General features: G+C 40.6%; 1 protein-coding gene across 4 annotated transcripts in view; it reads left to right on the top strand.

Moving 5' to 3' along the window:
• MAST4 (microtubule associated serine/threonine kinase family member 4) overlaps window positions 1-27,932 on the top strand; it is a 550,485-nt gene that overhangs the window by 368,855 nt on the left and 153,698 nt on the right. The window contains exon 1 of one of the 4 annotated variants that reach the window (XM_024753081.1): window positions 21,805-22,183. The exons of the other annotated variants lie outside the window; for them this stretch is intronic. Coding sequence (XP_024608849.1) covers window positions 22,092-22,183 — 92 coding nt within the window. The 5' untranslated portion in view covers window positions 21,805-22,091. Of the gene's footprint in view, window positions 1-21,804; window positions 22,184-27,932 lie in introns of those variants that run through there. 4 annotated transcript variants of the gene reach the window in all.

Raw genomic sequence — 27,932 nt, 5'->3', positions numbered from 1 at the left:
GTACCAAAAAAAAAAAAAAAAAAAAATCCTGACTTGTATTTGGAGAGCATGCATTCTGTCACCCTATAAATTGATTTGGGTTTTTGAAAGATAAGGGAGTCTAGGGCCAGCCTCATTTTTGCCCCAGCTAATTTGGGGATTTCATTTTTCAAGAGACTCTCTGACCCACTTTGGTTCTGAGGGCTGTGCAGTGATATTGCTTCTGGAGAAGCATTAAAAACTCCGCGTCTCTGCCAAGATCAATTTGGCTCAGTAATTGTACAGAGCTCTCCAATTTAAGGACACTTCTCACATACAAACTCTACTTGGTTCCTCATAAAAGCCCAGTGAGGTCATTCTTACTGTTTATTTGTTTGAACTTTATCCCATCATTTATTTCTTTGTAATGTTTGAGGCAGCCTCACATAATTTCAGGCCGCCACTTTGTGGGAGTAGGTAGAACAGGTGGGGTTATTCAGCAGTGTTATTCCCATTCTCTGGGTGAGGAAATCAGGATTTACAGGGGTTAAGTTACCATTCAGAGTGTCTCAAACCAGAAAATGGCAAGGCCAGGACCTAGTTTCTCCTTGTATGATCATCTAGTACATCTCACCTTTCTGCAGGTGAAACGTCCTTTTTCCCTTAGCAGCATCATCTTTATCCCATCCTGTACCAGGACGTCACTGTGTATGTGTGCATGTGTATGTGTGTACACTCACCTTAAGAATCTCCATTTGTCTCAAGGGGGCTGAAGCTGATTCTCATCAGGGTTTGGTAAAGCATCTCTCTTGGTGTGAGGGTCACTCAGAGATGCAGTCGAGTGATATGAATGTGTCTGGACGCCATTACCTGCACAGGTAGGAAAATTATGTCCAAAAAGGAGTATTTAAGGATGACAGGAAATTTTTATTATATATCAAAGTGTGTATATCTGAAGACATCGTGACAATCTATTGGAATCTCCTGTTGGTAGTCAGGGAGAACTAGCAGGTCCTAAAAACATGACATCAATAAAAATCACTTAAAGAGCTGACATGAGGAACAAAACTCACGTTCCCCTTGAGAATGTCATATTGCAGCTTAAGCCCACACCCTGGGCTGTCCTGGCTTCGTGATGGCGTCTTGCTTTGACAGCCTTTTGTTCTCTCTAGCTGATCTTTTGGCGGCCGGTATCAGCCCATCAGTCAATGTGCTCTCCCTCCTGTAGGAACTGATTTGACTACAGTTCTGTTAGCTCGTATTTTCTCCCTCATTAAAGTGCCTATCTTCAGTTTGCTCGAAGGAGGTTGCCAGCCTGCAACCACTGTTGTGCTGTGGTGCCCTTTGGCTGGTGATTAATTTCCCCAACTACACAGGGTTCATTGGCCTAGTTAGATTTAGTTTTACTATCAATTTGCAGTACACTAAAATATGTATGGAGGAATGCTCCCCCATTCATCAAAAAGTTATAGCTTTAATTTAGCATTTTTATTTAGGGAGTTTGGTGGCGAGCATTGCTGTGGCTGTGTAGCCAACTTCATTTCATAGGAGCAGTAGAGACACAGTTTAAAGTTCTAGCCTTCAGTGAGCCTTTCCTGTGCTCTCGAAACCTCTATGCTGCTTCTTCATTAGGAGGATGTGAAATGTCACTAGTGCTGTCACAAATGGCAACATTTGTGAGTGAGACCCTAAGTTAAGCCAATGTATAGGTTCAGTTCTGGAGACACTAATGTTAATGTCACTTGTTGTGGTAGTGCCATTTAGCTTTGTTCCAGAAATCTGAACGTGTGACTCTGGATCTGATCTTTTTCATGATTTTGACAGAAGCTGGAGTTTGGGACGCTGATATAAAGGTGAATAGATAGTTATTTCATTTAATATATCTAGACCTCCCTCTGAGATGTTTGAACCTACCATTTTCAAGGCTCATGCGGCTTTTTCACTTGCTTTAAGGGACTTGATTCTAGTTATATAGTATCTCTGAGCCCCAGTTTCTTCATCTACATAATAGAGAAGTCAGGGCTTCCCTGGTGGCGCAGTGGTTGAGAGTAAGCCCGCCGATGCAGGGGACACGGGTTCGTGCCCTGGTCCGGGAAGATCCCACATGCCGCGGAGCGGCTGGGCCCGTGAGCCATGGCCACTGAGCCTGCGCGTCCAGAGCCTGTGCTCCGCCACAACAGTGAGAGGCCCGCGCATCGCAAAAAAAAAAAAAAAAAAAAAAAAAAAAAAGGACAAAGGCCTTTAGGATTCCAACAGCTTGAAGGGCACTAGATTCTCCTCCTGGAAGAATCAAGCTCTTGGTCAAGGCTAGATCCCTGAGAACTATTGGTTTTGAGGCCTTTCCCTTCCCTGTTACCAAATCAGGCTTCTCTTTAGTGCCAGCCTTAACGTGAGCAGTAGGCCTGGAGTGATTTTACGACTGAACCTATTGCTTTTCCTGCAACCTGGAGCCTGCCTGGGCATGTCTGTGTAACTGAAAAAGGCCTTCAGGGTAGGTGAGATAGGAGGCCAGGCTTGGAGGAAGGATAAGGTTTGGGTAGATGGAATAAGGGTGTGGTGTATGGGGAGGGGAGTAGAAACAATCCAGTTAGGAAAAAAATTGGCACTGTATAAACATGGTAGTGAAAACTCCAGTAAGTAGTACAGCAACAAGGGGAGCCTGGGCCTCACTTTTTACTCACGTACCTCCTACTGCTCCAAGAGATTTGAAGCCACCTTCGTGTAGACACACATTGTAGAACCCGTCATTCATCCTACAAACACGTATTGATTGCCGGTAATGACCTCACAACAGAGGCTGGGCTACCAAGATGGAAGATCTATGACCTTCCCTCAGGGAAGACCAACATGCAAACAGTTAACTGTCATATTAAACAGTTAACTGAAAACAGCTAACAGACAAGGGGAGAGAGGATTAATTCTGTCTGATTCGGTTTCAGCGGGAAGCTCCCAGAGGAGGTGCTCTTTGGCTGTAGAAGGATGAAAAGATGTCAGTCAGGAAAAGAAGAAGAGCTTGCAGGGGAGCCCCTCCTGGGCAGAGGGCACAGCAAGGGCAGATGGGGTGGGCTGAGAGCCTGTGTTGTGGTTACAGCACAGGGAGCATGGTTCCTGGTGAGCACAGTGTGGGGAACTGAACGGAAGGGAGAACGTGTTAAGTGCTGAGACAGGAGCGGGAGACTGGACCAAGCTGGGCTTTATTTTTGTGGGCTGTAGGGATTATAGGAGGGTTTTTTTTGTCTTTTAAAAAAGAATAATTTATCGATCGTCATAGATATCCTTTGGCCTAAACTATAAGCCAAATTTTTTCAAAAAATTTTAATTGACTTTATTTTTTTAAAGCAGAACAGTTTTAGGTTCACAGCAAAACTGAGGAGAAAGTACAGAGATTTCCCATACAGCATATACACCCTCCTCCACACAGGCACAGCCTCCCCTGTTACTGACCTCCTCACCAAAGTGGGTGCATTTTTTACGATCGATGAACCCACATTGACACATCATTATCACCTCAGTCCATAATAGTTTACATCACGGTTGATTCTTGGTGTTGTGCATTCTATGGATTTGAACAAATGTGTAGTGACGTGTACCCCTCATTATGGTATCATACAGAGTATTTTCACTGCCCTAAAAATCCTGTGTTCTGCCTCTCTTCACCCCTTCCTCCAGCCTCCAACCCTCGGCAACCACTACTGTCTCCATAGTCTTGTCTTTTCCAGAATGTCATTTAGTTGGAATCATACAGTATGTAGCCTTTTCATATTGGCTCTTTCACGGAGTAATATGCATTTAAGATTATTGCTCTATGTCTCTTCATGACTTGATAGCTCATTTCTTTCTAGCATTGAATGATATCCCATTGCTGTATATACCACAGTTTATCCATTCACCTACTAAAGGACATGTTGATCACTTTCAAGTTGTGATAATTATGAATAAAACTGCTGTAAACATCTATGTGCAGGTTTTTGTGGACACGCAAGTTTTCAACTCCTTTGAATAAATTCCAGGGAGTGCAATTGCTGGGGATTGTATGGTAAGAGTATGTTTAGGTTTGTCTGGATCACTGGTTTTTAAACAGAGACATAATTGATCTTTAGTATAGAAAGAGAATCTGTAAATGTGCATATCAGTTTTTCTTTTCCATGGCTTATTTCTAGCCCTGTGGGTGCAAGTGCTGAGAGAATATCGCTCCTTAGGTGAATGGACACCACATCAAATAAAAATTTCTAAAACTCATATTCTTCCTTCTCCAACGCAGTATTTTGCTTCATGCAAATATGCATGCACATGTATGTATTCTTACACACCTCTCAATTATCTTAAGTGAGTATGAATTTATGTAGACTTACTAGATTCTTCATGGTACTTTATGTGCTAAAAAATATATCTTGATGTTGGTGTATTTAACAGCATGAGAGAAAAAAATACAGTCTTTAGGGGTGGGAGGAAACAAATAAAAATGAAATACACTTTTTAATTGGGTGTATTTTATAAAAAGTTTTTTAAAGTCAAGTGTGTGTATATGTGTGTATAAAGTTTATGTGAGAAAAAGCAGGAGCGCTTTGTTTCAGGAAGATCTTCTTTATCTGGTAGGTTGACATTTTTTAGCCTTCTTAAGTGAATTTATAAATGAAAAAGTAGTCACACTTCTACATTTTATTTGCTGTAACCTTCTTTCATCAGCATACAGCACATAGTGTATGCTGATGGACCACGTGCCCTGTGTTTTTAAAATCAGAACCTTTCAGAAGAGCTGGATGTCTGAGTGGCTGCAATGGTTTAGGACATAAACTGCTAAAAAATAATTTCAATACTTTTAAACAAAATCCATTTCTCTTTGTTATATGTTCCTTATGTAACACAACTGTAGTGAAAGAGGTGGTATTTTTCTTTTTTTCCCTGTCTCCTCATACCCCTGAGAAGTTAATGGTTTAAGGAAAACACTCCAAGCCTAACAGATCATGTCAAATATTTGGTTTGGTAGGATTAATATTTTACTACACAGCGACAGTGGGAGCACTGTCCTAGTTTTAGGGATGATTATGTAAACTAATGAGCCCAATCCATTAGAAACACTTAGGGAAAGGAAAGCTATTTATCATGTGCATTACACTGAGGGCACTTAGAGGACAATGAAGTAGGTATTAAATACCTACAATGGGGTTACATTTAATTAAAGTTGCTCTTTTTGTGATGCTACGCTTAATAATTATGACACTGTGCAAATGTTTAATATTTCTTTATGAAAAAGCTTAATTGGTTTATTATTTTGTGCCTTGCTCTCCACTGGCTTAGAATGGACTTTTCACTTAAGTTTACCATGGTCTCTATTTTCTCTACACAGATAGCTGATTCACTTTGTTATAAAGCAGAAACTAACACACCATTGGAAAGCAATTATACTCCAATAAAGATGTTAAAAAAAAAAAAAGTTAGTTGGCTGGGGGAGTTGTAATTGACTATCTCAGCCACTAGAGGGAGGTGACTCTAGTCTAGTATTTATTCTGGGGAGAGCAGGTGTTTAATTTCTCTGATCCTGTGCCTATTCCTTGACCCTTAACCTGGAAGGACCTATCCTTAGCATTGGGATCACTCCTGCTCCTAGCATAGAGAGCAATCTCTGGGAAGGAAAAGGAAGATAAGGACACTGGTCCAGGACTTGGCATCTGGATATATCTGCCTGAAAATTGGGGTCCATCTACTTCCTTCAACATAGCTCCCAGTAGATGAGCAGCTTTGTTGGGGAAAGTGAATGGTTCCTCCAGAACCATTTCATGCATTAGGTCTGAAATAACAGTAGCATGACTAATATTTCTAGAATATCAGGCACTGTTCTCAACACTCGAAAAATACTAACATAATCCTAGCAACAGTCCTGGGAGGTAAGTACTCGTATTCTCATTTTATAGAATAGAAAACTAAGGCACTCATCCAAGATCACAGAACTAATAAAGATCAATGCTGTAATTACAAACCCAGGCAGTGGCTCCAGAATCCGCGTTCTCATCCCTATGGGAGATCACTTCTCCGTACATACCCAGTTTCCCGAGCACAAAGAGACATTCGTAGAATTATGCCAAGTTTGATGCAAAGGGGAAAGGTGTTTTTGTTCAAAAAACACAAAAAGAAAACTGCAGAATCAAAATTTATACCATATTTTATCCATGAAAACATACATTTTTTCCCACATTTTAACCTGACTCCATGTCTGAAATCAGGTTGTGCTTAGAGCTTTATTAGAGGAATATTTGTCTGTCAACATAACATATCCACTTTATTAATTGTTAAATTTAACATTCATAAAATTGTAATCTTTGCAAACAATTTCTATTTTAGATCTTTGCACTTCATGAGACTTCTCAAGTGTGTGTGATGACTAGTTTAGCTATAAAGCAAAAATGTGAAATACTTAAAACATATCTCACGGGGGGAAAAAAAGATTTAATATGTGATTTGGGTGTATTTTAATACATTTGATAGTATATCAATTGTGACTTCCAAAGGTAAGAGTTCTTAGGACCTTGATGTTTTTTAAATGGCCCTGAATTCTCTTCTTGGATTCTCAGAAGCACCTTTTAACCATGTCTCTCTCCTCCACCCCTATTTATACATTATCTGGTTAAGGCTACTTATTTTCCCTTTAGGAAGCCAGATAAGCTCATCGAGTCTTTAAAAATAGCAACAGTATGGAATATCTGGGGAAAGCTGTTTGTCTTCACAGTGATTTTGCCCAGTCATTGATCAGTTGAGGTTCTCACTGCGTCACTAAAGCATGTGTCAGCCTAGAATTACTCAAGCAAACTGGGCAGGGTCTTTAATATTTGGAAATAGATACACAACAGCAACGCAGGTGTGTGGGTTTGGTTAAAACTCATATTGGCACACAAGCATAGCCCTGTGAAAATGCTGTTTTATATGGTGAAGTGTTATTTGTTTTCCCCCACTGACATGTTGAAACCGGCTCCTTTAAGGAAAGGAATACAGTTTCAGAGGAACTTTTTAAGAGAGTTCCCAAGAGTCTGCAATTAAACACATTCGCACTAAGTAAAAGCATTTTCAACCAAGAAAGAAGGAAATGATTTTCTAGAATAAGTAAAAATATGATCAATATTTTTACTTAAAAGAATTTTTATACTGTTTATCTTAAATATGTTTTAAATGATATTTGTATTCCATGTCTTATTTTCATTAATTTGTTTTTTTAATCTGTAGTCAGTGTCAAAAAAGTCAGGCTGACTCTCTCTCTCTCTTTCTCTCTCACATACACACACACACACACACACACACACACACACACACACACACACACACACACAAGCTGAGAATTTTGCTTTTGTCGCTTTTCTCTAGATCTCTACCTTAGGGCATTTCTCTGCTATCTGGCAAGTCCACACAGGTTTCTCAGGGAGAAGCCCAAGAAGTGAAATTCAGACTTAAGAGTCTGCCAGTTGCTGACAACGCTATAGAAGGTTCATTGTGGCAAGAAATTAAAATAATTTCATAAGAGGAAATTTATGGATCGTCAGTGAATTTCTGTTACTCATGCTCTGCTTATTCTCTTTAACCAAAGAAAGAAGAATAAATTTTTATATGGCCTTGGAAATACTATGAGTTTTGTTTTGAAATCAATAATAAATTTTAATTAGAAGTATCTTCCATTTATGAAGTCAGTTTTCACACCCAAATTTAAAGAGCCATGTGACCACAACTACTCTGTATTCCTTCATCTCTCAGGTGATGATACATTTATGTGGTCATATTTCTCTATGAGATTTTTTTTAAAGTTACTTAACTACTCTTGGAAACTTTGAGATATGAATCTATTCTAGAGTTTCTAGGAATCTGACAGGTAGATTAGATATGATTTCACTGGCAATGGAGATGTTGTTATTGTTTTATTTACTGGGCTATTTGTAGGAAAGTAGCCTAGGTTTTAGTTATTCCCTCTGGAAATGGATGAAAATTAAAAATAAACAAGGTTCAGAATTGTTGCGGTGAAAGCTTCTCAAGACATGATGACTCTGAAACGTAGGACCTTAAATTCCTGTATCATTCGAAGAAGCAGTTATGCCTTAATCTCCTCTGAGGTAGCCAACGGCATAGGAGAAGGACACATTTTTGTGGTACTTAGTATGCATTTATAAAACCTGGCTGTCTGGTTTACATACTCTGGTCTGTTCATCTGTTCATTGTTTCCCACTTGTTCTTTCATTTGCTTCCCTTGGAAGTAGCGCATTGAAAAATTCAATAATTTATGGTGTGGCACTTACTTTTGAGACGTCACAAAGACTTCTTTCCTCCTTCCTTTCCAAAATTGTCCTTGTTTGCCTACTTATGCTAACCAGTGGGCTCAACCCGTTGATCACCTGTTGACAGGTGGGTATTAGATCCACTCAGAACTTCCATGCCTTGACTTATATCAATTTTTTTAAAACACATAGTAAAAAGGCCTTTGTGATTTGTGGGACTGGGCCAGAGCTTTCCATTTATGAAAATTATATGCAGCAGGCTTTGCTCCCCAGAAAGGCTGAAAGTAACAAACAATACCTCATGTTTTATGTACTCTGTGGATACCTGGCAGCCCACTGAATTGCATGTAGTCACCCCTCAGTACCCACAGGGGATTAGTTCTAGGACCCACCATGGGCACCACAATCTGTGGACGCTCATGTCCCTTTTATAAAATGGTGTAGGATGGCGGGCCCTCTGTAGCCATGGATGGGGAAACAGCGGTTACGGAGAGCTGGCTATATCTGATCCCATTTCTGGGACAGAGTCAGTAGATGGATCTATGAGAGCCATGAATTCTGCAGTTATGTTTTTAAAGCTGTGGTACTAGACTCTAATAAAGGATAAATAGAAGGAAAAGGTTATTTTGAAGGGGAGAGAAAGGACTTGATAGTATCAAATGCCACTCCAGATGCCCAGATGTTCAGTTTTAGCCCCTGGCAATTTACAGTTTAGTGTTTGTGAACAACTGAAGGTTATCCCTCCCCGAGCCTCCACCAGAGGTAGCCCAAGCCTTCCTGCTTTTTCTGTGTGTTTTGCATCAGGCGGTGTTATTTTGAAGGTAGTTAGAGTTGTTTCAGGGAAGATGAGTTGGCAGCAAGGCAATTTGATATAATCGTGGAGCAAGTTGCTGAAGACCAGGAAATAACTGTTAAAATTTACAGTGTTCTTTCATATATACTAAAACAACAATAGCAGAAATAAAAGACTGAAATAAATCACTTAGGAGGAACTGTGTTCAGTTTTCTATGATGCCTACAAATCCTTTTCTGTGTGCATACGTGATTTCATATGATTATAATCATACTGTAGTTAAACTTTTTCTCTTGTCTTTTTCAAGTTACAAATAACCATGCTTTTATATAATCTATAATGATCACTTTTGGTGGCTGCATAATTATTTAATAAGTCTTCTACCCTTGATGCTTGCGTGGAAACTAAGAGACGGTAGAATCTATATCAGGGCAAGGTTTTGCGTCTTCACTTCTGGTTTTCTCTGATGAAAAGCAGTGGGGAGATGGCATGATGGCCACCTCTCGTTGGGAAACTCGTCTCCAGATTCTGATTGGTACCCTCATCCACTGAACTCAGACTCCTGCAGTCAGGGGTGGACTCTGCCCCACACCTACTCCTTGTACCTTTCTCTAAAACTTTCACTCCTCTTGAAAATGTAAACCCAGCTATGTGGAGAAAAGGGAACCCTCCTACACTGTTGATGGGAATGTAAATTGGTGCAGCCACTATGCAAAACAGTATGGAGTTTCCTTAAAAAACTAAAAATAGAGTTTCCATATGATCCAGTCATCCCACTCCTGGGCATATACCCAGAAAAAGTGAAAACTCTAATTCGAAAAGATATATGCACTCCAGTGTTCATAGAGGCACTATTTGCAATAGCCAAGACATGGAAACAACTTGAATGTCCATCAGCAGATGAATGGATAACGAAGATGTGACATATATATGTATGTATATACACATAATGGAATATTAACTAGTCATAAAAAAGAATGACATAATGCCATTTGCAGCAACATGGATGGACCTAGAGATTATCATGCTAAGTGAAGTAAGTCAGAGAAAGACAAATATCATATGATATCAATTAAATGTGAAATCTAAAAAAACGATAAATAAAACAGAAATAGACTCACAGACACAGAAAACCAACCTATGGTTACCAAAGGGGAAGGGGAGGGAGGGATAAATTAAGAATCTGGCGTTAACATATACACACTACTATATGTAAACTAGATAAACAGCAAGGACCTACTGCATCACACAGGGAACTATACTCAATATCTTGTGATAACCTATAATGGAAAAGAATCTGAAAAAGTATATATATATATATGTGTGTGTGTGTGTGTATATATATATATATGTATGTAGAACTGAATCACTTTATTGTACACCTGAAACGTTATAAATCAACTATACTTCAATTAAAAAAAATGGAAAATATAAACCCAGCTAAATAGTCGCATCTTCAATATTATCAACTGAAACATTAATCCTTACTTAAACCCTCAGATGGGATTGGTTGACTGTGAAATAAGAGCAGGACTGAGATGTAGCAATGGGCATTTGCCAAAGAGGAATAGAGGTGCTAGAACAGGAGGTGGACAGAGGAGGCTGATTGTCCAGGGTTGCTCAGATCAGCTGTGTTTGTTCACCTTTGCAGCTCCTCTTAAATAGGATGGAAGGTTTTGCTGTGGAAGCTGACATAGCTGAGCCGGGGGCCCCGGGCTGCAAGGAGGTCTTCAGCAGGTTGCACACCTTGAGCGCTACCGCTGTGGTGCTCTCGCTTCTCCTCTGATCACAGCAGTGAGTTGTTTGTGCTGATCATGTCCCCAGTAGGGCTGAGTTTCCAGCCTCAGATAAAGGTCACCCTGCCTGAGTTCCAGTTTTTAGTCACTTTTTTCAAGGAAGACAAAGTAACTTTACTTCAGGCATACTTGTTGTGAAGGAAAAGTCAAAAGCTGATAGTGTTTTTTGATTCATTTCTTAGTGAGTCATTAAAATCTGCCTAAAAATCATAGACTTAAATTCCTATTGTTCTTTTTATTAATCATCATGAAGGCTGTCAATAATGGCAGTGCTTTAAAAGAAAAATCATCCAGTCAGTTGACAAAAGCCAACATGGTTTTGGAAGCATCCCCCTAGGGCTTGTGGGTAGAAACCCACAAGCCTTCTATTAGGGAAATAGAAAAATAATCGGTTTAGTTTTTTTTTTTTAACTAACTTTAGAAAATAATGTATGTGCATCCATGCATTCTGCTGAGTATATACTGTGTACTCTGAGGCATACACAGATGAATAAAAACTGACCTTGTACTTGGAGAGCTTAAAGCCTAGTGGAGAGTTGGACCTATAAACACGTCATCGTGCACAGTAGAATGAATGCTATAAAAGAGGAATGTATATGCATAAAATGCTTTGGCGATCCAGGAGAAAAAACACTCAGGCATGTGAGAGAAAGTTAGGTAGACTGTGCTTGAGAGGTGACCTTTCAGTTCACACTTGAAAGATGAGCAGAAGTTTTCCAGGCAGAGGAGGTAGAAATTCTAGAAACAGGGAACAAACAGGATGTGTACAAAGGCAATGGGGTACAGCAGAGCTGCTGTGTCTGGGGAGCTTCAAGTGATTCAATATTTCTGACAAGTACATATTTTACTCTTATTGGAGCATAAAGCACGAAGGGGCACGTGTCAAAGGATGAGGCAGGAGAGATAAAAAGGGACTGCACTATCAAGTATTCCATTTAAAGAGATTTTGATTTTCCTATGAAAAACCTCTAAAACCTTAATGTAGATAAGAATCCCCTGGGCACTTTGGTAGAATGCACATTCCTGGGCTTCACGTTCTGAAATCCTAAATCAGGGGGTTTGGAGAAGCCTCCCCAAATCTGCATTTCTAACAAGCAATCCAGGTAATTCAAGCATAGTAGGACAGAAACCATCCTTGAAGAAATGTTGCTTGCAGCAGTGGGGAGCTACTGAATCTTGTTTCACAGGAGAGTGAAATGATTATATACATACGATGGAGCTGGGCAGCTCTGGAAGAATAATTTGGAGTGGGGAGCAGGGAGAGAATGGAATTAACCCAGGCAGGAGGTAATGGAGGCCACGACCAGGGTGAGGCCAGTAGGGAGAAAACCGGAAATACCGTTGTTCTTTTATCACTTTATATACAGTAAAAGCTCTCCCAATTTACTTTTCTCCCATTTTCTAATTTTCCAAACTAGTGTATTTTTCTGCCACTTTTGAGTGGGATTTTCTCTTTTCTCTTCAGTTTTCTATTTCTGCCATGTACATGTCATCTGCCCTTGTTCTTCTTTAACCTTGATATATTAGCACTCTTTAGAATTCTGTGTCCTAAGAGCCACTGGTAGGGATAATTCTTGTTTCATGTTGATAGATGTTCATCCATCTCCCATCTATCACTATAATGGATGACATGATTGGCTATTGTTGTAGCTCTTATTACTGGAATAACTTATGTTTGAAAGTTTGTTGATCCCTTTGAAGATTAATATGGTTGTCTTCTATGACATGTATGACAATACATTGGTTCAAAGAATATTTCCATGGTTGGTACCAGAAACTTGGTCACAGCCTTTCAGTCCTCAGAGTCTAGCTAAGTAAAGACAGTAAAATCTGAATTATCTAGCCTCATATAGAGTAATGTTTCTATGTGCTGAGGGGAGGGGATCCCAAATTATAGCTAATATAATTATTGGAAATTAAGAGCATCACTTTTTACTGCACCCATATTTGGCTAATATTAAAACTGAGCTTGCTTTAAAGAGTATATAATTTTTCTGAGCAATGAAAGAAGACAGCTTTCATCTGTGGCTCAGTGGAGGGAAGCAGGTCTGGAATTCAAAACTGCTCACATAAAATGCACAGCCTGAGCAGTCTGCAAGTAATAACATATATATTCAACCGAAAACAAAGCTCAGTATGGATTCATAGCCCAGTCAGCTTTGCAAATACCCATTTGCCCAGTTGCCATAGACAGGTAAGGTTTTGTGTCTGGAAAAGAGATATTTTTCATTTTTATTTATAGAATTCCTGAGAGTAGAGAAGACTTCTTTTTTAAAGCAATCTTAGTATATATTTCTAAGGCTTATAGAGCTTTTACATAGTGCATTAATTTTGTTTGTCAAAAAGCAGCAATCAAATTTTCTCAAATTTTGGGGTTAAGGTGTGTGTCTTAAGTTTGTAAACGCTTCTAAGTATTCGTAAGTTCTCAGGCGCTTGAACTTTCAGGTCCTGATAAGACTGTCAAATGGAAACTAAGGGATTCTTCCTAATTAAAAATAATATAGAGTTATTATTAAAAAGTATAAAGAGGAATAAAATCACCATAATCCCATACTCATAGATGTCCACTAAAAAATGCTTTGTTTACTTCCATCTCTTTTATTCATGTACCTTCATATTTACAACATTGTAAATAATTTACATCATAGAACTCCATTTTTTCCTTTTTTTAAAAAAAAATATTTCAGGAGCATTTACCACTTATTACATATTTTTAAAAAGCATTGTTCTCGTTTCCTATGGCTACTGTAACAAATACCAACAAATGAAGTGGCTTAGAACAACATATATTTATTCTCTAATAATTCTGTAGGGTCTAAAGTCATTTTCACTAGGCTGAAATCATGGTGTCAGCAGGGCTGAGGTCCCTCTAGAAACACTAGGTAGAATCTGTTTCCTTGCCTTTTCCAGTTACTAGAGCTGCATTCCTTGTATTCTTTGACTCTGGATCTTTCCTCCATCTTCAAAACCATCAGCATAGCATCTTGCTTTAGTGTCATATTACATTCTTCTATAATCAAATCTCCTTCTGCCTCCCTCTTATAAGACATTTGTGATTACATTTAGGGCCTACCTGGATAATATAAGATAATCTCCTTGTTGCGATATCCTTAATTTAATCACATCCGCAAAATTCCTATTAAGGTAACGTATTTACAGGTTCAAGGAATGAGAACCTCGTATGTTTGGAATGCATTACTCTTTCTACCACAATGGTCTTTATTGGTTTTATAATATTTCATTTTATGGCTGTTCAATATTTATTAACAGTTGCCCTTGTACCTTTGGGTTTTTCCCAATGTTATACTATTACAAGGAATTCTAAGATTAATTTTCATATGCATAGATTTTTGTGCATTTACTCAATTAGATTTGTGTAATTTCTAGAATGCAGACTTAGTTCAAATATATGTGTGTGTATATTATTTATATGTATATATGCACACATAGACATTTATATGTAAATATCTGTGTATATGTACACATACGTCTATATGCATGTGCATATGTGGTGTGTGTGTTTTCATTCTCCAGATTACTTTCCAGAAAGTTGGTAAAGCGTATTTATCTCCTTGTGCTCTCACCAGCATTGAGTATTACCTTTTTTTAGTCTTTGCCAGTTAAACAGGTAAAAAAATACCCGATTGATGTTTTAATTGCATTTCTGTGATTTATGAAAAGTGAAAATATTATCACTTTTTATGCTTAACATCATATTTATTCTCCTATGAGTTAATATTTCTTTAAAAATTTTGTTGTTCAAATAACGTATGCTAATGCATACATAAGGAATCTAAAAAAAGGGTACTGAGAACGGACTTGAGGACACTGGGGGGGGGAAGAGGAAGCTGGGACGAAGTGATAGAGTGGCATGGACATATATACACTACCAAATGTAAAATAGATAGCTAGTGGGAAGCAGTCGCATAGCACAGGGAGATCAGCTCGGTGCTTTGTGTCCACCTAGAGGGGTGGGATAGGGAGGGTGGGAGGGAGACGCAAGAAGGAGGGGATATGGGGATGTATGTATACATATAGCTGGTTCACTTTGTTGTACAGCAGAAACTAACACAACATAATAAAGCAATTATACTCCAATAAAGATGTAAAAAAATAAAAAAAGTTTAAACACACCTAAATTGAAACAAAATGAAAGGTTAACATTCAGAAAAAAAATTTTGTTGTTATAAAAATGATATAAATTAATAAATCCAATGATTGAAGCTTGCTTGAGAAATCCTTGGCTAAAAAATTTTGTGTCTTCGCTGACACATTATCCTCTGATTTGTGGAATAATTTGAGTCAACTTTAAGAATGGAATAAAATTCTGATCTCTACAGAAGCACATGGTTTCTACCTCTGTCTGTATATGTTCCCTACATGGTACTTCAGTGGAAATTTTTACCTCTTATTTTAATGGGATAATTTTCAATAACTGTAGATGCCTGACCTGGAAAAATATTCAAGAAAAGAAGAACTGATAAATTAACCTTAATCTTATATTACAGAAAGGTCTTAGTGTCAGCTACTAAAGGGCTAAATATAACCACACTGACCCACTTAATTGACATTTCTTATAATTGCACTGTAATTCATGCTCAGGAGCTGGATGAGAAATGATGTACCTTAGACCAAGCTTCTGGATCAAGAAACACCATGTCCTTGAAGTTAATTCCAGATTGAGAGTCTAATGTAATGATTAGTGTCTGAGGTTCACTGTTACTCAAAAAGCATTTTGGATTTCATACAAAGTAGTTAGACACATATTTACATGTGTCTACGGATACACAGCTACATGTGCGTGGTCTCTTTTCTGAGATTTTGAAATCTGAGTCAGTAGACCTAACAGGTACAGTGTATATGAATAATGGTATGGGCTCATGAAGTTCCAAGAGGAATAGACAGAAAGGGCTTTTTAAAACAGGTAAGGGGTCTGTCTTAAAAATACTTGCTTTCAAGTATCTTTCTAACCCTGAGCAAATTCTTCCTCCCTTTATCCCTTGTCTTAACATTCATCCTAATGGTGTATTGAGGATTAAAAGATGGAGATACAGCCCCTGCCCTCACGGAGCTCTTACTCTAAGGGGGAGTGATCTGCAAACATACAGATTCTGATATGGTAGGGGAACACTTTTCATGCAGGAGCTCTCAGGTGCAGAGCTCAATAGAGGGATACCTAACCCAGTAGGGGTAAGGAGGCTCATAGGAAGGCTGTCTACAGTAAGTGGCAAGGAAGTTTGGTCTTAAAGCAGTCTAGAAGTTAGCCTTCCTATTTGTCAGCTGTTGGCGTTGGTCTCGAAGTATTGCTCTCTGCTCCATAATTGGATTGCTTAGCTCTGTTAGAGGCCAGTGCTCTGCTTGGTTTATTGATGGATCTTGCAGACGGCTGATTTTGAACGGAGAGACACACTCTTCTCTGTTTCTCTCCCAGTAGTCTCCTTCCTGCGGGATGACCCCCTCCAGCCCTGTAAGTATGACACATTTTCTAGCAGCCTAACTCCTCTCCCAGGGGCGATTAGGCTATGGGGCTTCTCCCAGGACCCTGCTTGAGAGTCAATGATGGGGTAGATAGAGTGCTAGGGTAATATGCTTACAATCAGTGATTCTGAAACCCTCCCTGGTCCTGTGAGCTGGGCTGCTACCATGCATATTCTTTTTTTTAAATTAATTTTTATTGGAGTACAGTTGATTTACAATGTTGTGTTAGTTTCTGCTGTACAGCAAAGTGAATCAGTTATACATATATCCACTCTTTTTTAGATTCTATTCCCATACAGGTCATTACAGAGTATTGAGTAGAGTTCCCTGTGCTATACAGTTATCTGTTTTATATATAGCAGTGTGTATATGTCAGTCCCAATCTCTCAGTTTATCCCTCCCTCCCTTTTCCCCCTTGGTAACCATAAGTTTATTTTCTACATCTGGGACTCTATTTCTGTTTTGTAAATAGGTTCATTTGTACCATTTTTTTAGATTCCACATATAGCGATAATCATATATTTGTCTTTCTCTGTTTGACTTCACTCAGTATGACAATCTCTAGGTGCACCCATTTCGCTGCAAATGGCACCATCATATGTTCTAATCTACTTATCTTTTGTACAAATCAAGGAGTCGCTAATTTGGGAGAAAAGTGCTTCATTTCCCATGTCTCTCTGTTCTCTCCTCTTGAATTTTGTGTAGTTATTGGTTATTTGCTACATTTTCTGAGCCTCTGATTCTCCTGGGATCCAGGGAACACCTGAGGAAAATATCACATTCTCTTCCCATTCTGGCTCGTATTTAGTCTGTCCTTTCCCCTCTCGGACCTTGTCCTTCAACCTGCCCTTGTGGATTATGTACTTCTCTACTTAACCTATCAGGAAAGAGAAATCAGTTTTATTTGGTTTCCTTTGTTTTATCTATTCCCTTTAGAAATCTGAATCTCTCTTGCCCTATGATATTGTTTAAAAATGTTTTTTTAATATGCCCAGCACGATGTAACCCTACTTATTATCCATCTCTTAGCTTTTCAGCATTCAGATCTATCCCTACGAGTTAATTTTCATTGATCTTTTTTTATCTTCCTTCACATTTTAGCAATGTAAGCAAAAAAACTTGCTTAGTAATTCTAGAAGATCTTTCTTACAACCCGTTCCCATTGATGCAACTTTCTTTACATTTCTAGCCCAGCTTTTAAGCTTTATTTCTTAAGGTATACAGCGATTACAAGCATTGCTCATTCAGGATGGGCAATGTGCTCTTCACACTCCTATACGCAAAACTCTCAAGACAGCATTTAGAAGATGACCGAGGTACACTTGTAGGTATGGACAGCCTTGGGGATGTAGTCACTTCTGGGTACTCTGATGACAAGAGTGGACAGAGATCAAAGTAAATTTATAGCAGAATCCCCAGACCAGGCCATGATCAGAATACATTTTGAAACTCAGTATTAACTCCACTTGCCCTCGTATCTTTTCATTGGACACGGTCTCATGGCAAGCGTGTCAGTGCAGGGAGCTGACAGCTTCCCAGGCCTCATGCTTACACTAGAAGACTTAATCTCCTATAGTGTCTAAGTTCAAGGCGAGGCTCCAGGGATATTAACCTTAATGCTGTTCTGTGTAGGGTGAAGGAAACCCTACTGAATAAGCATGGGTCAGCGGATGGAACATAGACAGGAGAATTCAAGTCAGTGAAAAGAACCTGGAATCTTGTATATGTAGGAGAGGGGTTAACAGTGAAGGATTTGACCCTTCATTAAATACTTACCTCATCTTAAGCTGGCATTTCAGGAGCTTGACAAGCTTATTTTTCAATCTCATTCACCTTTCTCATAAAAACAATGACTGATAATATCAACCTGATTAAATGAATGAGCATTCTGGATCACAAAACTTGTCCAGTGCTGTATAGGCTTAGTTGTGCAATAAGTAGAAAATCTGACTGGATATTTGTATAATGACCGAGATCGGCTGTAGTCTTAAGAATTTCCAATAATCTCAGTTCCTTCGTAGTTCCGTAGCCAGAGTTTTACTGCATTTGCAACTAAAATATGCTTTAGTTTCTGCTCATATAATTATTTTGTCTGTAGAAAAATGTCAGCAGTTCTGACAATTTTAATTCTTGTATTTGCTGACTGCATTACCTTCTGAATCATAAGTTCCCAAATCAAGTCAAACAGGTTAGAAGACAAGTTACACTTCAGTGTCACACCTACTCTTGCTCTTAAAGAAGTGTGGGAATATATCAGCCACTTTCACTATATTAACTAATTCATTTCCGGTTCTTCACTCACTTTACCAATTTTTATTTTTCATTTTGGATACAACCCCAATTCTTGAAGCCTTTGAAGTGCAAAAAACATTAAAGGAAACATTAAATGTTTAAAGTAAACATTAAAGTAGTTTAAAATACTCAGGTCTTTACCCAGCACCTTGAGAATCTGCATGGTGGATTCCCCAAAATGTACAGGGTGGAGAGAGTTATGACATCTGCTGCCCACAGACCAAAATATGTATTATTCAGTCAAGAGAAGAAATTAATGTTTTATTGATTTATCCATTTTATTGCTATCATTTTTATGGGTGTTGCCCACATATGTAGGCTTTTCTGGAAGGACCATGGAGGATATGAGAGTTGGTGGTGCAGAGTTGCCCCAGAGTTCAATCATCTAGAACTTGACTCTCACCCACTGTATCACTACAGTTTACCTCTCCTCAAACACCCACACAGGAAGTCCTTCCTTGTTGTTTCAGCCTTTTTCATCTTTGCATTTGAAGGTCCTTCCACATGGTAGTTATTTCAGTATTCAAGGACAGCTGTTGCTTGTTCCCTAAATCTTTTCTTTTCCACATTCACCAGAGTTCCTTCAACCCACCGTTCATATAGCACACTTTCAAGTCCCCTTTCACCAGCTTCATTGTTCTGCTCTGAGCAGCCTCTGATATGTAATTATCTGGATACCTAAAGAGTGAGCACAAAAAGTTTTCCCTGGGCTTATCTTTGGGGATGGGGTAGGGGGTAGGATTCAAAGAGAGTTGCCCCTGGATTTGGTTGTGACATTTCCTAAAGCCATGTTAAGACCTGAAGAATGTTAGCCTAACACTTCTGTTTCCAGTTACAGAACATAGATAAAAATGAATCAATAAGAGAAAGTCTTTAGAGTTTAAAAATATCCTCCTGGGATTCTTAAAAATTCAGGATTCCTTGAGAAACTCAATTGACCTGCTAAAACGGATAAATTTCAGGGCATCTTGAAAGAAAGAATAGATACCTGAGCATCTGAAGTATCTCCATTCAAAAAACATGTCTTGAATGCTTACATAAATCAGGAACTGTCAGCTTGTAGAAGTACAGAGATCAATAAAACATGACTTTAGCCTTGAGGAAGCTCATAGACTAACAGGAAAGGCAGCAGTAAACAGTCAATTGTAATACAGTGTGACCAGCACCCCTGTAGAGGCATCTTCAGAGTGCCATGAAAGTAGAGAGTATGATGTAGGATGCCCTCTGCTCCAGTCTTGCATCTCTCTGCATGGTATTCTTTTAGCTTCTGCATATTGCCAACATTTATGTGCGTTGTGCTCTAGACACTGCATGAAGGGCTTTATGTATGTCATCTCATTTATGTGTGTGAACCTCTTAGAGGTTGGTCCTATCATGGACCCCATAAAAACAGGGAAAATGGGCAGACATTAAGTGACTTGCTTAAGGTCACAGTAAGTGTTGGATGCAGAATTCAAACCCAAGATTCTTGCTCTTAAGCAATGCTCTATACTACCTATCTCAGAGAAAGCCTTTATCTAGAGTGGTGGTTCTCAGCCAGGAGCAATTTTGCACCCCCAAGGAACATTTGGCAATGTCTTGTAGACATCATTGACGATCACAACTGGCATCTCTTGGGGAGTGATCATGGAGGCTGCTAAACATCCTGCAATGCACAAGACAGTCCTCCAAACAAAAAATTATCCAGCCTAAAATGTCAACAGTGCAGAGGTTGGGAAGCTCTGCTCCTGGAGTATGGTACTATCTTTGTGTCAGCCTTTAAAAAATACATTTTTGGATATTTAAAAGCATTTTTTTAAGAGAAGACATGGCTTAGTATGGGGCAAAAAATATTGGACCAAGTCCCTAAGTATCTGGTGAAGTGTATTTTGCCATGTAAAATTGAGAAAATATTGTCTTCTTTGTCTACCTTTGTAGATTTCAAGGATCTGAGGAGGCCCATCAGAAATTCTTAGAGTGCTTGGGGAGAAAATATTTCTGGGGGTCCCCAGGATTAAAGAGCATCTCAAAGTAGACTCCTGTTCTTTGTTTAGCCCCATCCCTTGTCAGCTGACCCCCCCATTCCCTTTTTCCTCACCCTTATCTTTCTATAAGCAAGTTTGTTCCCAGTATTTACTGATTGAATTAAACCATTTTTAAAACGTTATTTTTGATTAAACAGTTTTTTAAAATTTATTATCTCTTGACATATTACACCAGATTAAAGTAGCTAATTTAAATTCTAGTGTTTTCTTTATATACTTAATCATAAGCATTGGTGGGTTTGGGGAGTTATTGGAATCCTGTGGTTTTCTTCAAAATGAATAACTGTAACATTGGTTCAACCTCCCTTTCATTCCTTCCTTTCAAAGTCTTAACACTCATGGCAGGAAAATGATTCTAGCATTGGTTAACTAAGTGCCAGGTCGTATCTTCACAGGTAGTGGTTGACCAGTCCCTAGATAGGGTGAAGCCAGACACGTGTGCGCTGTAGCAATTCATCAAATGGATGTAAACTCAAAAATAAAGTTTACTGAGGTTTTAGGTGAGTGTGGCATTCCCTCGGCGTGCTTTTCCTACACGACAAACAGCGTCCCTCGGCAGAGCCATTACTGACTTTCTTGGAGTGTTTTCCTGGTGATCCAGTCTTCAGTGAATCACGCATCAGCCTCCAGGTGTGCGCTGTGCACTCTCCACCGGGTTCCGGATCGCGCTGGGTTTAATTTCTTTGGAGGGACCGATCCACCAGGGGCTCCGCGCTGGGGGCGCGGCGGCGGGAGATGCTAGGGTGTCCCAGTCCTCCTGGGCTCACGCACCGGTCCCGTCTGCTCCCTTTCCCATGAGGCCCCGCTCCTATGGGGAGTGTCTGCGGTGGGGACCGGTCCCGCCGCCCGGCCCCTTCCCGCTGAGGCTGCACAAAGGTGTCCGGCTGGAGTCCGCCAACAGGCCAGCTTTCTATAAGTGCTTTTAAGTTTCCGTTTTTCGAGGAGGGGCGAAGAAGAGGAGCTTTTTCCATTTACATTCCTTTCCTTGTATGTAGATACCGAGAGGAAACTCAGCACTGGGCATGTTCGGATGTTGAATGGTTTTGCTGATAAGCACCAGCCTCCCGGAACCAAAGACTTAAACTAGTCCTCTCCCCTGCCCATCCCCACCCCCCCGCAGGAGCTGCAAATGGTATCTGCCAAACAGATGACAAAGTACCTTGGACTGAATCACACACAGACAACATTTTGAGCCGAACGCACGGCCCAACTCTTGTAATTACTGTTTTATAGCTGGCCAAGGCTGACCAGGAGAGGGCAAACCCAGGAGGAAACAAGTTTCCTGAACCTTGGAGAAATAGCTGTGTGTTGATTAAAGGCTAGAACGGGTACTTCTCACTCACGCTCCAAGTTGTTCTTGAGATCACAGTTCGCAGCACGTTTCCTCTGGAGGCAGTGAGTAGATAATTGGGATCTTTTTTGTCTTTTTTTTTTCCCCCTCCTCCCTCCGTTTTGGTCTTATGGCCTTGAACCTACAGTGAATTGAAGCGAGAAAGAAATGGATATGTCTGACCCAAATTTTTGGACTGTGCTCTCAAACTTTACTATGCCTCATTTGAGGAGTGGGAACAGGCTTCGGCGAACACAAAGGTAAAAAACTTGGGGGTCCTTTTAGCCTGGAGAGGGAATGAATGCTTTGGCTTAGGAGGCTGCCCGGCTTCCTGGGCCCCCTTAGCAACTGGGGTTTTGTTGATTGGGTTACAGTTTGAAAAGTTTATACTCTGCTGGGGGGCCCTGGTTCAGGTGTTGCCTCCTCTGTGGTTTTCCTGGGTCAGGCTGATGAATGTGCTTTTCGGAGTTCTTCAGAAATGTGGAGAATCAGACCTCGAGTTGTGAGTGGTGGGGAGAGAAGGGAAGGGGGAGGAAATACTTTTTCCCTCTCTTTGATCTGATCATTTATCCGTTTCATTCACTCAGGCGGTGGAGCTTCTGTTACTCTGTGTAGAGCCTTTCAGATGCTTCCCTCTATGAAATATTTAACCTTTATACGATGCAAATGTACGATTCAAAGATAGCTCAAGCTTGTCTGTTTCATATTGTCTGCTTAAAGAGAAACGTCTGCATAACTTTGCATTTTTACAAATTGATTTGCTGACATTTATTTCTAAAAGTAGACTGGCCTTTTCATTTTGTAACACGTATTTGTTAGAACAGGTGAAAAGAAGAAAGATTTTAAAATCAAGGTGAAGCTCATGCCACAAGTGAAAGACAGTTGAGAGTTAGTTGCTGACACTTGGGTGAGAGAAAATGATTTTAAAGCAGGTGTTTCTTCTCGCTCCACATTTGTGTCCAGCACAGACAGGTGGCATGATTTTGGTTTTAGAGGGGCACACCCTTTGAGTTGTGTAAATATAGATTCTTTGTTTTTCTTCAAAACTTGCCTTGAACATACACGTGAACATGCACGAGGGCAAGGGTGCAGTCAGATAAACAGGGTGCTCGGCTATCAGATTGGTAGATTCATCTCTATGCTCCAGTGTTTAAAGAACACAGGAAGATGGTTCATTCTGTTTGTTTATACCAGTAACTTTTTGTAGCATAAGTGCAAATACATAATACTTTGGAAAACTTAGTAGTTTTTGCATTTCTCATGGTATTTCTTAATTTTCAGAAGCGTCCTGGAATACCCTGACACATGCTGTTTATACATACACAAAAAAAGTGTGTATGTGTTTGTGTGTATGTGTCTCAGAGAGAGAGAGAGAGAGAGAGAGAGAGAGAGAGCATGATTGCGTTGATTTTTAACTTATACTTACCTTTTAATGCAACTTGAACAATATTAGTCCCACTAAACCATATGATTCTAAAGTTGTGCCTTTTAAATAAGGTGGCTGTGCTTTTCTGCTGTGATGTTCAGAGACACTCTTTTGGTATTGGTCATTTTTTAACAGGCTATGTCATCCGTGCACCAAACCCCCCAAACAACGAATCAGTTGAAGAGATACTTACTGTTCCTGAACCAGGCCCCTACTCCTCATGACAGTAAATCCTATGACTTCTTTGTCAGGAGCCCTTAAATATGTCTAAGTAATGTAGCCCTGGCGGTGATGCGGCTGCTGCTCTCACCTAGAACCACTTCTTGGGGAGATAAGTCTGCTCTGGCATCACACCTGTGTGTCAGAAACTGAAAAGCATCTGGAATCTTTCTGCCCCGCACCTACCTGTTTGATAGTATTATTGAGTCAAATGCATAAAAAATTCTCAGGCTGGTCTGACCATGGCCTTTGGGCAGTATCTGTCCAGCCCAGAGCACTCCATTTTAGACAGCTCACACTGGCAGAGAGCCTAGGTTCTGAAGGAACTTGGATTCCTCCCAACCAAATGAGGGTGTGGGAGGGCTGTGTCCATTCCCCAAGTCATGGGCCCGTATCTTCAGTTTAGTGATACAGAGAGGGAGGTGGAATTTCTTCCCTCCCGTCTCAGAGTAGAGGTTGTCACAGCCTGTTTGTTATTTGGGATTTCCTAGATTCATGGAGTTTGGAAATATATATTCTGAAGATCATCTCTAGATACATCTACTTACAGGTCTCACAGGGCTGGAACTGCTTTCTATGTATTAGGTAGATTCAGGAAGGTGACGGGCAGGTGTCCCTCTCTCCGGGTCAGTGAACGTGGCCATTGCTTTCTCTTATTATACAGTGATCAGTTCTGGCTCTGCGTCCTTTCGTAAGGACATGAAGTGTATGCCTATAGTATGACTCTTCCCCTTCTGTGACCTCCCTTAACTGCTCTACATCCTTTTCCTCCTCTAAGTGCCACATTAACCCCGTTTCTTACAGCACCGATCAGTTTCCCTCAATCTGCCCTTTTAAAAGGACCTCTCCTTTCCCAAGTAGCCCGATGCTTTTGCCAGCCTCACTGAGGGTGTGCCCACTGTCCAGGTGAGGGTGCCTTGCCCTCATCCTCAGCTGGACATGCCTGGGCCCTTGGAACAGCTCTCCTGCCCAAGCCTGGCTGCTTCTCTGCACATTTGCTGACTTTGTTCGACAGATCATTCATTTTGCATATTTTATCCCAGCTACTTGTTCTGATTACATTGTAATCCAGAGGACTTCATCATAACCTTTTCTTTATATCAGCTTCTTGCGTCTATCAGAGAGTAAAATCCAGCTTTGAGCCTGTGAATGAGCATCTTGGAACTCCTAGGGATAGGATGTTTGGTACCACTTAGACAGAAGAGAGCCTGAATGGTTCCAGACTCTTCCCTTAAATCTATATCATGGTAGAACTTGTCAACACAGAGGGCTGTGGGTTTTTGCTGCATCGCATCTGCCTTGCCAGTTTAGCATGGCTCTGGTGTTTTGGTTTGCCCTCTCATGGGAACACTTTTAAGGTTTCTCTTCCAACTCAAAGCCCTGCATGGGCCCATAACTCCCTGAGTTCTTGGGGAAAGGCACCTACAGACTGACTCTCAGGCCTGATGCACCGAAAGCCTGGCTCACTTGTGCTGCGTCCCAACGATGATAATGTTGTTCCCTTCATTCCTTTTTGCCTGGACTGCGGCAGACACTGGGTTGTCTGGATGCACACTGACTTTGTCCGATGTTTTGCTGTAAAGCTCGCATTTCCATTGGTAATGGTTCCTTTTTTATGATGGGCTTTGCCTACCTCTCCCCCTCCTTCATTTCCTCAAGGTAGTCTCAATACAGCCATTCACCTGCTGCTTTGAGGGACAAAAATCTAGGCTGAATAAACAGGGTATTTAAACGAAAATGTGTTGTTTTAAACTGAAGTCAGAATTGCATGTTTTAGAGGCTGTGAGTTTCATAGACCTGCGGATTCTCCATTCACTTCAGGATCCCCTTGCAAGGTAGGATGGGAATTAGTTTGCCTGCTTTTTGTTACTGTTTGTTTGTAACATCTTTTCCTTTCCCGTTGGATTAAAAATTTCGAGGCAGAAGGGATCAAACTTCTCTTTGACTTATATCTCCTCTGTGTCTCACTGTCAAGAAAGGACTACCATTGATTTATAAATGTCGCTACTTAGTTTTGAAGTGCGCTTTTAGTTTTGTTGAAGTCTAGAGACTCTAGAAGATGCTTGATTTTTAACCTCAGTGGTCAGAAATCTGTCATGTTTTCTTTGGGCTTAAGTGATAATGTCCAAACCTCAGTGACACCTAAGTCACTACAATCCTACCCAGGCCATTGGGTAGTTGGTGACTCAGTTCATCACTTTGAGAGAGGTTCCAAATGTATTTTTCTGAGAACCTTGGGGTAAAAGGTTATTTTGGTTTTGCTTTGTTTTTTGCTAAATTCACATTACTCAGCAGTTACAATGAACAGCAGGTACATTCAGGGATCTTTAACTGCTGTAGTTGTCAGAAGGCATTGAATTTTTATGCACGCTGCGTCTTCTCTTCAGAAACATCTGTAGTGTTTGGTGAGTTTTTCTTTTGTTTTGAGCATGAATATATGTCTTTAAAAAGCATGGAATGTGCTTCTCTCCTGCCCTGGCATGTTAGATATTGGTTAACCCGTACTTACCCCTTTTACAGAAAGCCCAGTTAAATCCACGTTTATTGAGCATCTATTGTTTGCCTGGGCACTGTTACCCAAAGCTGAAAGCCATAGGCATGCCTTCAGTGAAGACCTGCAGATGAATCGTTGCAAACCAGGGCAATCAAGAAGTATTTACCAGGTACAAAGGAGCCAGGAGATGCACCAGATAGAAAACCTTGGGGAGGTTTTGAAGGGTACATTGGTATTTATCAGACAGGAAGACAAGGACTTCCCAGGAAGCGAAAGAAATGGTGTGTACGAAGGCATGGAGGCCTTGGCAACAGCAGAGTTCAAGGGATTATACATAGCTCAGTATTGCTGGAGCATAAAGAACCAGAAGCATAACTCGGTACTGCTGAAGCATAAAGTTTAAAGCGGCTACATAATAGAGCACAATGGTTAAGAGGGTTGATCTGAAGCCAGTTTACCTGAGTTCGAATCTTAACTCTGTGATATTGTATACTGAGTAAGTTACCTTCTTTGGACTTCAGTTGCTCTGTCTATAAAGTAGGGACAAGTAAATTACTTGTCTCATAGGATTGGCATAAAGATTAAAATATGTTCATATGTATAAAATGCTTAATGCAATGACTCACATCGAAAAGCCTTAATAAACTCCAACTATTAATATGGTTACTGTCATTACAACAAGGGGATGAGTAGTGGGTAATGACTGAGGAGGAGCGTTGAGACATGTGGTATTTGTGGGAGCTTGGCCTCTTTATCCAGTGGGAGAGAGACATGTCTAGCAGCACTTGGGGAGTTTAGGTCTGAGAAGAGAGGGTGGGACCTCGAAACCAATGAATAAGTTATTGTGGTAGCCTTTCTAAAGCGTTTTGCAGGCCTGAGCAAAGAATGTGGTGAGATTACGCCTTGAGAGATATTAAGGATATAAAATTGGGAGAAGGTGATGAGCTATTGGCTCTGAGGGATGAAGAAAGATACCACAATGGCCCTGGGGGTTTTTACTTGGGAAACCAGGGAAATGGAGAATCACCTGTACATATAAGACACAAGTACTTGTACTCGCCCCTTGTGTCCCCCGAGGCTCCTTCATCCACATTTATTGAGCACCTGTTGTGTGCTGAGTACCGTGGAGCTTCCATTTCTTCATTCAGCTGGTACAGCACCAGTGTCCTGTGCTGGGCCAGGGATGTAGAGGTAAACCAGACAGAATGCTTGGGCCTTGCAAATAAACCAACATCTAAATAAGTCAAGTGGTGGTCACTGTGTTCTGAAGGCTGTAAGCAAGAGCTGAGAAGAGAGAGTGACTGTGCGGGGACTACTTTAGGTCGTGTGGTCGGGGAAGGTCTTTGAAGAGGTAATATTCAAGAGATCTAAAGGATGAGAAAGAGCCGTCGGTGGGAAGACTTTGGGAGCAGGCATCTGGGAACAGCCAAGGCTCTGCGGCAAGAAAGAGCCAGCCTCAAGACAGGCAGTTGGATGGTAGGTCCAGGGCACTCGAGGAGGCTGGACCAGAGATAAGAGGCTTGGGAGTCCTCATTAGGACCATGAGAAAATGTTAGATTAATCTGTGGGAGAGCTAAAGATGCCCCATTTAAGGAGTGGGCAGAGATGCAGATAGGAACCGGAAGGGAGACGTGGAGGAGAGTCCCGTAAGAGGGAAGGAAGCTGGCAGAGTGTTCTCACAGAGATCCCGACAGAATGATCCACTGCCGCTCCACGGAGATGAACCGTGGTGTGCGTTGTGTCTGACGACTGGGGAGTCCTGGTGACTTCCGCGTGAACCCCGGCAGCAGCAGAGGGGTGGGCTCAGGGCGGCGGGAGGAGCCAGGAAAGCAGGAGTGAAGCAAGCGAGGCATTGGAGACCATGGGTGGC

Source organism: Neophocaena asiaeorientalis, unplaced genomic scaffold, assembly GCF_003031525.2.
Source record: "Neophocaena asiaeorientalis asiaeorientalis breed wild unplaced genomic scaffold, Neophocaena_asiaeorientalis_V1.1 scaffold399, whole genome shotgun sequence".
Classification (NCBI taxonomy): domain Eukaryota; kingdom Metazoa; phylum Chordata; class Mammalia; order Artiodactyla; family Phocoenidae; genus Neophocaena; species Neophocaena asiaeorientalis.
The sequence above is the reverse complement of the archived record's forward strand: the minus strand, read 5'-3'. Positions and strand labels throughout refer to the sequence as shown.